The 12,011-nt window shown below is 17.1% G+C and overlaps 3 protein-coding genes across 3 annotated transcripts in view; 2 read left to right on the top strand and 1 right to left on the bottom strand.

Moving 5' to 3' along the window:
- Positions 1 to 318: 318 nt before the first annotated feature.
- Positions 319 to 6,351, bottom strand: PF3D7_0208400 (conserved Plasmodium protein, unknown function; the record flags this gene model as incomplete). The annotated part of the gene is made up of 1 exon (XM_001349558.3): positions 319 to 6,351. The coding sequence occupies one exon, from the start codon at positions 6,349 to 6,351 to the stop codon at positions 319 to 321; it is 6,033 nt and encodes a 2,010-aa protein (XP_001349594.1).
- A 3,495-nt stretch (positions 6,352 to 9,846) lies between these two features.
- Positions 9,847 to 10,639, top strand: PF3D7_0208500 (acyl carrier protein; the record flags this gene model as incomplete). Its single annotated transcript, XM_001349559.1, has 3 exons — positions 9,847 to 9,892; positions 10,097 to 10,317; positions 10,493 to 10,639. The coding sequence occupies 3 exons, from the start codon at positions 9,847 to 9,849 to the stop codon at positions 10,637 to 10,639; spliced, it is 414 nt and encodes a 137-aa protein (XP_001349595.1).
- Positions 10,640 to 11,631: 992 nt separating this feature from the next.
- The window catches only part of PF3D7_0208600 (ribosome-recycling factor), a gene marked incomplete at both ends in the record, with an annotated part of 1,497 nt that continues 1,117 nt past the window's right edge, over positions 11,632 to 12,011 (top strand). Inside the window, one exon of the mRNA XM_001349560.1 lies at positions 11,632 to 12,011. This exon is cut by the window's right edge and continues 1,117 nt beyond it. Within this exon, the coding sequence (XP_001349596.1) occupies positions 11,632 to 12,011 (380 nt within the window).

Here is a 12,011-nt window from a genome sequence, read left to right on the forward strand (position 1 = left end):
TATATAAAATAAATAAATAAATAAATATATATATATATATATATATATATATATATATATATATATATATGTATATGTATATATTTATATTTTTACCTTTTTATTTTTATTTTTTTTTATTTTATTTTTTTTTTTTTGCGTAACTAATAATTTGAACACTTTTAAAAGTTAAAAAAATATATGTGAAGATTTTTCTATTAAATTAAAAAAGTGTCACATAATACACAACATGCACATTTTGCAAAATAAAATTTAAATATATATATATATATATATATATATATATATATATTATATTTATAAATAATTATTTGGACGTTATAATATTTCTGGATTTCCATAAATTCTTAACATCTTTTTTAAATAAGAAATTAAACAATCTAAACAAACGATATTTTCATTTTCATAATTTTTTTTTTGTAATTTTTTTTTTCTTTTTTTTATTTTCTTATCTTTTAATGAAGTAATAACATCTGAACAACTATTTTCTGAAACAACATTTTTATCATATTTAATACTATATCCTATAATTTGATTATTTTTATTTTTACATTCATTGTGAAGGACATTTTTGTGTTCATTAATAAGACCATTATTAATATTATTATCATAACTATTAATATTATTATGATCATTTATATATTTTTGTTTCGTATTTCCTTTTATATCCTTGAATTTTAATTTTCTTGACGATATATCATCTTCAGCATTATTATTATTATTATTATTATTATCACTTGATATAATAGTACTTTTTTTTTTTTTATGTTGCTTATATGTATGTAATAATATATTATTGATGTGAACGTCTTTTTTATTAATTCTTTTATAATTTTTACCATATGTTACATTAGTACTATTATATATATAATTCATATATTTGTCATTATTACTATTATTAAAATTTAAAATATTTCTATTTAAGTTTTTAAAAATATTTCTTTTTTCTCTCATGTTATTTATACATGATATGCTATTTTCATCACACTTTTTATTTGTATTTATTTTAGCAATATCTTTCATTTTAAAGAATCTCACAGTATTAAAAATGTACTTTGAACTATTATTATGAATATTGGATTTTTTCCTTTCACAAATATTATTATTTTTTTGTATACAATTTTTTTTTTTTTTTTTTTTTTTTTTTTTTAAGCTTTCTCTTTTATTTGCATTGATATCTTCATGCATTATATTATTTTTATTATTCTTAAGACATATATTATTATTATTATTATTATTACTATTATTATTATTATTATTATTATTATTATTATTATTATTGGTATCATGATTATCATAAAAAATATTATCACTATAATTATTTTTATCATTATGATAATTATTATCTTCTTCTTTATCTTTTTTATTCCCCATGTTATATTTTTTTATTAATTTATTTTTTTTTAATTTTAAAGGTACAGAATTATTAAATGTAAATTTAACAAAATATCCATAGAAATTTCTCTTTCCATGTTTCTTACCTTCTTTTAATTGCATATTTTTTTTTATATGTGTATAATTATTATTTAAGCATATATCATACAACTGTATCAGATCTTGGATGTTATTATTTTTATAACATAATAAATAAAATAAATTTTTAAAATCATGAATTTTATTTAAACATTTGGGTAAATAACTTTCATATTTTTTATTATTCACATTCGTAGGTATGTCATTATATATACATGTATTTATATTAATACTTTTTTTCTTATCTATATTCTCGTTTATATTTCTTTTTAATATATTATATATATTTTTTTCATCATCTTTTATTACATTTTCATTTTCCTCATTCATAAATTTTTTGTTTTTTCGACATTTTTCAAACTTTTTCTCATTTTCCGTTTCCCTTACCTTCCAAACACAATCATCTTTACAACAGAAAATATTTGCTGTATTATTATGATAAATAAAACTTAGAACATCCGTTCTATCCGTTTGATTAACATGAACACTGCGTGATGATGCGTGTTTTTTTTTTTCGCCTTTCATAATATTATATTTATTACTATAACAATAAGATTTTTCATTATTGGAAACATTACATAATTTGTTACTTAAATTTTTAATTTTTTTTTTTTTAATATGAATTAATTCTAAAGATATAAAGCTAGCAAAAGGAGGTATTTTCATATCTTTTTTTCGTATACCTACACACGATTGAAATGACAATATTGATGATTGATGTGTTAAATACAAAATAATTCGTGGAATAAAACATTTAGTAGTTTTATTTTCTTTATTATATTTTTCATATAATCTAACATTTATTATAAAGTTAATAACCACATCTATTAACGACATACCACTACATAACCAGGAAAGATATTTATTACTATATTCGTTTTTACACATTAATTTGTAACAAGTGTATATATTTTTATAAAACCTTTTTATTTTGTCATTTGTTTGGTCATTTGTTTGGTCATTTGTTTGGTCATTTGTTTGGTCATTTGTTTGGTCATTAGTTTGGTCATTTTTTTGTTCATTTGTTTGGTCATTTTTTTGTGCACATTTTTGTTCATTAGTTTGATCATTTTTTTGGTCATATTTTTTTTTTTTTTCCTTTTTTTTATAATATTCCGTTTGATTATTTCTATATTTTTTTGAATTATTATTTATGGTCATACCATTTTGTACTTTCGCTCTATTTTGTATATTTTTATTTCTTTTTAATCTATCGCGTTCATCTGCGTCTAAAATATTTGCCTCCCTATCATTTCCTTGAAGTGTATTAGAAGAATTTGTTTTATTATGACAAGACAAATTTTTACCTGAAATATTTATATTAGGACGTTTTATAATGAAATTGTTTTGTTCTTCATATTTTTTTATCTCACCATTAATAATATAATTATTTTGTCCATACTCCTTTTTTATTAAATCAATACTTGAAGGAGGATGTTGGGATAACTTTTCATATGCTCGATTAAAATTAAGATTTAAATTAACACCATGATATATATATGCATCATAAGCACTTATAAACTTTTTAATAATTTTAACATTTTTTTTTTTATTATGAAAAGGATGATATGTCCAATTTTTGATTTTATCTTGATATATTTTATTATGTTTATCATAATTTGTATTATGTATATAATTTTTATTTATAAAATTACAATTTAATTTTTTTAGATCTTTTAGAATTATTGAATTTTTTAATTTTTTTTTTAATTTATAAACTGAAGAATTATGTTTTTTCAATACACTTATAATACTATTATTTACATGATATTCTTCTTTATCGTTTGTTATTATAGGTATGTCTATATTTTCTAAATCATCTATTTTGGTATTTTTTTTTACATCATTATATAATATATCTGTAGTATTCATACAATTTTCTGTCCATTTAGTTATATCATAAACAATAAATATTTCGTCCTTATAATAATTATTTAATATTTTATAAACATCTGAATTATGAATAATATGATTTCTTAGCTTCTTAATATAATGATTTTTCGTCTTAAGAGTTTTCAGCATAAGAGAATTTCTTTCTGCTACTTTTACTACGGAAAAAAGGATATATGTATTTTTTAAATAATAAAAAAGAAATTGTATATATGTATCCATATAATTTAAAAGATAAAATATATAATAATATGTAAAAATAAAATTATTGGACATGTCTATTTCTATATTATTATTATCAATCATATTATTGTAATTGTTATTTATTTCCTTTTTTTTATTATCCATATTAATGTTGTTACAGTTGTCTATTATTTCGTTCTCCTTTTCATATTCTATAAATTTATCTCTCAAATGTATTTTTTTCATCATATGTTCTTTTGAATGTATTTGCTTTTTTTCAAAACAATCTTTTCTATGTACAACCATATTTATATAATATTTATTATATATATTAGTTATACTGTTAAATGTATTATCAATATTTTCAACATTTTTATTTAAAAATTTAAATAATTTAAAAAATTTTGAAAATTCATTCAATATATATTTCATATATAATTGAAAGATATTATACACATTCCATTCTTCTAATCCTTTTTCATTTTTTTGTCTTTTTTTTTTTATATTATTATAAAAAAATTGGAAATTTCCTCTCTCGTTTATTATTAAATCAAAGAAAACATTTATATTGTACATTAAATTGTTATTATTAATAAAAGTATTTTCCATTTTTTTTTTTTTTTTTTTTTTTTTTTTTTCATTTTCTTGCCTTTCTTTTAAAATAATTGATTCATTACTACATTGTACAGATTTTACATTTTTCATTTTTTTTATAACATAATGACTTTTATAATCATTCGAATATTTATTATAACTCGGATATGATCCATAATCATTTTTATCATAACATTTCTTATAAGAATTGTTCAACACATCCTTATCGTTACCAAACATTTTAACTTCATGATTAATTTTGTACATATCATCAAGACTTTGTAATCTTTTTAAAATCTTATTAAAATATATATATAACTCATCACAAAAGGTAATCTTACTTTGTTTACAAAATATTCTGTTACTTCTAAATAAGGGAATGGAGTTATTATCACCACGTAATATATCACCACATAATATATCACCACGTAATATATCACCACATCCATTTTTACCACATCCATTTTCGCCACATAAATTTTCACCAATAATATAATTTTTAACAGGTGCGGTATTTTTATCTATACAATTATATTGCCCACTAGTAATATCCCTATTAAGAATCCAATTTTGAAAACATTTGGACCTCTTATTCAAGCACTTTTTTTTTTCTTTTCTTTTGGTATAAGTATCTATATTATTATCATTTGTCTTATCATAATTACTTTTAAAAAATAATATAAAAAAGAAAAAATAAATATATTCACTTATTCCTAATATACCACAAATAATACCATATGCCGTTAATTTGCAACGTTCACTATTTGTTGTTTTAATACATAAATATTTATTTATTAACTTAATAATTTTATCGTATTTTTTTTTTTTTTTTTTTATATTTTTTTCTTTCATTTTATTAATCAAAAGTTTTTTTTTATACATATACAAATGTTCCATTAGTGGAAAAAATAATTCTTTCTTTTTATTATTTGTGTAAATATTTTTTTTATCTTTTAAAATGTTTTTGTAATAATATTTTGTATATTTTAACATATCTGCATAATTGAATGATTTGTTATTAAATGGGGTTTCATCATTATTATAATTATAATAATAATAATTATTATCATCATCATTGTTATTATTATTATTATCATCATTATTATTATTATTATCATTATTATTATCATCATTATTATTATCATCATTATTATTATTATTATTATCATCATTATTATTATTATTATTATCATCATTATTATCATCATCATTATTTTTATTATTACATTCTATATTTTCCATTTTATGATAACCTCTTTTACGAATGCTTGAAAATTTTATATAACATTTATTATAATTATTCATGTTTTTATTTTTTATTTTTTTCATTTTATTAATCAAATGTTGATGTATCCAAATTTTCAAAATATTGTTTCTCCTTCTTCTTTTAATTTTAATAAATACTTTTCTTTGATGTTTATTAGATCTTTTATTGATTTTTAAAAAGTACTTTTCATAATATATAAAATCTCTGAGGTAAGGGAATTTATGTAATTTCCTCTTCCTATTTTCAAGTTCATTAAAAGAGGTAGATAAGTCATATAAATATGAATAACCTTTGTTATCATATGTGTTATTCTTTACATAATCGTTTTTATTTGATCCATTATATTTTTCATTTATTACATAATTATTATTATTATTATTATTATTATTATTATATTTATTTTTATATAATGTTTTGCATTTTTTTACATCACATTTATTTTTTTTTATATAACCCTTTTCTTTATTGTTAATCCTTAGACCCCTTTCCCTTTTGTTATATTTTTTATTTAATTTATTGAATGTGTAATAATATTTTCTTAAGTATTCACCAACTTTTATTGATTGTTGAAAACCTAAAAAAGTTAAATCTCCTTTCCCCTCTTTAAAGGGCCAGATGTTTTTAATTTTTTTTTTAGGTGTCCTAGCTCCATGTCTCATATATATAACCTTTGTTACATTTTTAAATTCAAAATAACTAAACATACATTTTTTACATATACTTATATTTTTTACAAAACATTCATTATTTAAATAACAACATGAATAATTACTTTTATTAGAATCACATGAATTTATTAAATATCTATCTATCTTTTGGCTTTCTTTTTTTTTTCTCTCTCTCTTCTTATTTAAAGAGAACAAATCTTTCCCTTTGTCTTTCGCTCCTTTTTTTTCTTTCTCTTCTTTTTTTTCCACTTCCTTTGGTTCTTGTTTTATTAACATTTCATAAAATATAAAAACGCACACAATTATAAGGGTGTATGTATAAAATAACACAAAACACCCTTTGTAAAAATAAAAAGCAAACGATATATATGTATGCAAGAATTTTATAAGGATGAGGAGTGGTTATATTTTACATGCATATGTTATATCTATACACATATATATATATATATATATATATATATATATGTATACATATATAATAACAAAAATCCCTTTATTTTTATCTGTACACGTTACAACAAACAACAACAAAAAAAAAAAAAAGAAAAATTAATAATAAATGAAAAAATAAACAAATAAATAAATAAATAAATATATACATACATATAATATGTAGGTATGAACGAAACGGTATTATGTTATTCACATTGGTATAGATATATATTAACAAATAAATATGAATTCATAAATTTTTAAGAAAATATATAAATATTTAAATATTTATATATATATATATATATATATATATATTCGTCTCTACTTCTATGAATTAAAGACTATTCAAAATTATTATTACCATAAAAAAATAAAACATAACAATAAAGCAGTAAATAATATATATATTATATATAAAGGTATATATTATTATACAACACAAAAAAAAAAAAAAAAAAAAAAAAAAAAAGTAAAATTTTACCTTTTTTTCTTTTATATATATATATATTTTTTTTTTTATCCTTCTTACAATTTAAACCTTTCTTCAAATAATTCTTTCAACTTTGTTATTTTTATTTTTTTGTTTGTTTATTCAACTGCTTCACTATTTCTTTTTTCCTCTTTTTTTTTTTTCTTCTTTATTTTTTTTTTTCTTCTTTATATTTTTTTTCTTCTTTATTTTTTTTTTCTTCTTTATTTTTTTTTCAGTTCTTTGTCATTTTCTCATATTTTTGTATTCTCTACGTTATTTTTCCTTTTAAAATTGTTCGACATTTTTTATGAAGTTTTAATTTGTTCAATTCTTTGAAACTGCTTTTTTTTTTTTTTTTTTTTTTTTTTTTTTTTTTTTTTTACTTTATCTATCTATCTATATAATATATATATATATATATATATAATATATATGTGATATATTTTAAAATTATTCAAAATATGTTGACATTTTTTTTATTCATATGTTTAAAAATATTCTTGGCATATTTTTTATTTTTTATGATTTTGATATATTATTTAATTCATTGGCTTCATTTCTTTATATATATATATATATATATTTATTTATTTATATTTATATTTATTTATTTATTAGTTTACACTTTTTATTTTAGAAAAAAATATAGTTTCTTTCTCTGTATTTTATGTGCCGTTTTTGAACTTAAATTTTTTTCTTTTTCTTATTCTTATTCCTTCTCTTCCCTTTTCGGCTTTTAAAATAATTTATTTATATATATATTATATGTGTATGAAATTGAAGAATTAAAAAAAAAAGAAAAAAGTTCTCTTTCAAAACATTATGTTCATATATAAATAAATAAATATAAATATATATATATAATTTATATTTTATATTTGTATTCATATAAATGTTTATGTAACATATATAGTTTTTATTTTTTATTTTTTAATAAAGTCCCTTTTCTATATTTTTACGTCACTTATTATTTTCTTTTCTTTCATTATATATATATATATATATGTCATGTACTATTATGGACAATATCTTATTAAATAAGTACATCAAAAAAAAAAAAAAAAATATATATATATATATATATTTAATATAAATAATTAAAAGAATATGTAAAAAAAAAAAAAAATAATTATGTATGCAGTTATGTTTTATTCCTCTTTTTTTTTTTTTTTTTTTTTTTTTATGAGTTATATAAAAATATATAAAGAACAAATATTCATAAGATATAAGTAAATAACCATAAAGGTATATATATTAAAAATATATTATATTTAAATATATTATATTATATATATATATTTTTTTTTTTTTTTTTTCTCTTTAAAATGAAAGGGAAATTAAGTTTAAGACATCTAAAGGAAAAAAAAAGTTATGAATGATAGAAATATTAAAGAATTAAAGATTATATAAAAAAGTGCATATTTTCATTTTTTTTAAAAGAAGAAAAGAAAAAAGTTTTATTCTTTTAAATTATATTTGACCTTCAAAAAAATTAAATATTCGTATAATTATATATGCATAATTATTTTTATGTGTATACATATAATTACATATGCATTATATTTTTATATATTATATGGAATTTTTCCTTTTTTCACAAATTCTTTGAAAAAAAAATATATATATATTATATTAATATTATTATACGATATATAGTTCTAAAATAATTATAACACATATATATATATATATATATGTAATATTTTAATTTTCCTTTATGACAAAATTTATGTTAATAAAATATAATATATGTGTTATAAAAAAAATTCGAATCGATAAGGTAGTAAAAAAATAAATAAAAAATATAATAAACAAATTAATTAAAGAAATATATACACACATTATGGGGGAATAAAGGGAAATAAAATACTTAACAAAATAAAGTTACACGTGAAAAAAACTTATAATGAATTCTCCATCAAATATATAATTGTAATTTTTAAAATTATTAATATAAAATATATACACATTTTTAAAAAATCAAAAAAAAGAACAAATTAAATGATTTATATCAACCATAATGTGACTTTACCATATTATATTTTATAGCTTCCTTTTTTTTTTTTTTAAATGAGATATATAAACATTTAACAAAATTATACGAATTTATAATATTTATATAATATTCAAATATAGTTTTTAATAAAAACCATCATCTCATAAATATACTGAAATATTCAAATATATAATATATATATGTATATATATTTATATTTAGCACTCTCATAAATACATATGCATATATATATATATATAAGTATATATTTATATATCAATAATTGACAAAAGAAAAAAAAAAAAAATAAAAAAAATAAAAAACCATAACGATAGGGGAGAAATATTATATATAGCTTTTTTTTTTTTTTTTCTTCTTCTAATTTCTTTTATACATTTATATTTTTTTGTTAGCTCAAATATGAAATAATTTTACCAAAAAAAAAAAAAAAATATATATATATATATATATAATTATTAATATATGGATACTATTTCTTCATTTTTTTAACAATATGTTTTTGTTTTATATTTTACACATATTATAATATCATATTGAAAAACAGGTATCTTCTTTTTTGTTATATATATATATATATATATATATATATATATATATATATAATGTTTGTCGTATTATCCTATGTTTGTGTACTTTTTTTTTTCCCCTTGTCAAATATAACATTGTAAAAGAATATTATATATTTTTTTTTTATTGTTTGAAGTATATATCCACGTCCATAACAGAAAAATAAAAGAAAAAATACAAACATATAAATACAATTAATATATATAAGTACACTTTAAAAGTACATATATAATAACATTAAAAAAAAATAATAAAAATAGAAACATATTTTATTAGAATGAAGATCTTATTACTTTGTATAATTTTTCTATATTATGTTAACGGTATTTTTATGTATATGAATTTTTAAAAGCCTGCAATATTTTGGTGTAACATAATTTTTTTTTTTTTCAAGATAAAAATTATGACACATAAATTTTAATAGTTATACATATATATATATATATTTTTTTTTTTTCATATTCTTAAATTTTTTTTTTTTTTATATTCTTATATTATCATTTACATATTTTTATTTTTCATTTTAGCTTTTAAAAATACACAAAAAGATGGAGTGTCCTTACAAATATTAAAAAAGAAAAGAAGCAACCAAGTGAATTTTTTAAATAGAAAAAATGATTACAATTTGATAAAAAATAAAAACCCATCTAGCTCTTTAAAAAGTACTTTTGATGATATTAAAAAAATTATATCAAAGCAATTATCAGTAGAAGAAGACAAAATACAAATGAACTCAAATTTTACCAAGGTACAAAAAAATAAAATGATACACAAGAATGTTTAAAAGTGTGTATGTGTACACATTTAATAAATATTAAAAATGTATATACATAAATTAGGTATATTATATATATATATATATATATATATATATATATATATTTTTATTTATTTATTTATATATATATTTTTTTTATGTGTAGGATTTGGGGGCTGATAGTTTAGACCTCGTTGAATTAATTATGGCACTTGAAGAAAAGTTTAATGTTACTATTTCTGATCAAGATGCTTTGAAAATTAATACAGTTCAAGATGCTATAGATTATATAGAAAAAAATAATAAGCAATAAAAAATATATATATATTTCTTCTTTGTTAAAATGTATCCCATATATATATATATATATATATATATAATAATACATGGAGAAAAAAATTTTTTTTATTATTAAGAATTAATATAGTTATTATTTATATAATGTTACCTCTTTATAAAAATGTTCATATATTTATGTATGTACATATATATATAGATTATTACATGTATTAGAAAAATAATTTTTATATATTGTTTAATATTATACTAATTTAGTGTTCATATATTATTATTTTTTAAATCACATATATATATATATATATATATATATATTTAATTATATTTGTTTTTATTAATATTTATATTTTTTCATTTACTTATTTTTATAACCATTTATTACCTTATTTAAAATTCAATTGAAAAAAATATGTAATTCTTTTACTTTTTTTTTTTTTTTTTTTTTTTAAAATTATAAAAGGTATTGTATAATATATTTAATCAAATTACTATGTACATAAAACATATAAGAATTACAATATAACTATAATAAAATAAATAAATATATATATATATATATATATATATATATCATATTAATTATGTATATTTTTTATATGACATATAAATGTGACCCCTAATTTGTTAGTAGTTTATGTGTAATAATGTGAATGTTTATATAAGATCATACGTGTATACAAAAATTAACACAAAGATATTGTTCTCTTTTTTTTTTTTTTTTTTTTTTTTTAAATGAATTGGCTAGCTAATTTGGGTTAACATATATATTATATATATATATATATAATATTTATTTATTTCTCTGTAAAGGAAATAATATATATATTATACATATTAATACATCATAAAATAAATAAATAAATATATATATATATATATATATATATATATTTACATATATATTTCTTTTTCTTATTAATTCATTTCACATTTTTAAACATCGCTTATTATATTTGTTCAGCACACTATGGGTAGCTGTTAAAGCTTCTCCTGGTAACATATGTTAAAATGATTTTTCAGCATTTTCTAAGTTTACACAATGAAAAAAAGATAAGTATGTTCTTTTACACATTTTTAATATTGTATATTAGTCATGTGAGAATATTTTATGACTGCTTAAATTTAAAAAATGAAAAAAATTACAATGTGCTTTTAAAAAATGGAAATAATAATAGTCCCTCCTATTATTTTTTAAACAGTAATTACAGGAATAATAATAATTTTTTAAGAAGAAAGGAAAATTATCAAAGAGTACTCCTATTGTATAATCCTAAATTCAATGACGGGGCTAAAAGGAATAGTTATATTTTATATGCTCATAGCAAAAAAAACAAAAATAAAAATAAAATAAATCATAATATTAATATAACGAAAAGGGAAACAGTAAG

Source organism: Plasmodium falciparum (assembly GCF_000002765.6).
Source record: "Plasmodium falciparum 3D7 genome assembly, chromosome: 2".
Lineage (NCBI taxonomy): Eukaryota > Apicomplexa > Aconoidasida > Haemosporida > Plasmodiidae > Plasmodium > Plasmodium falciparum.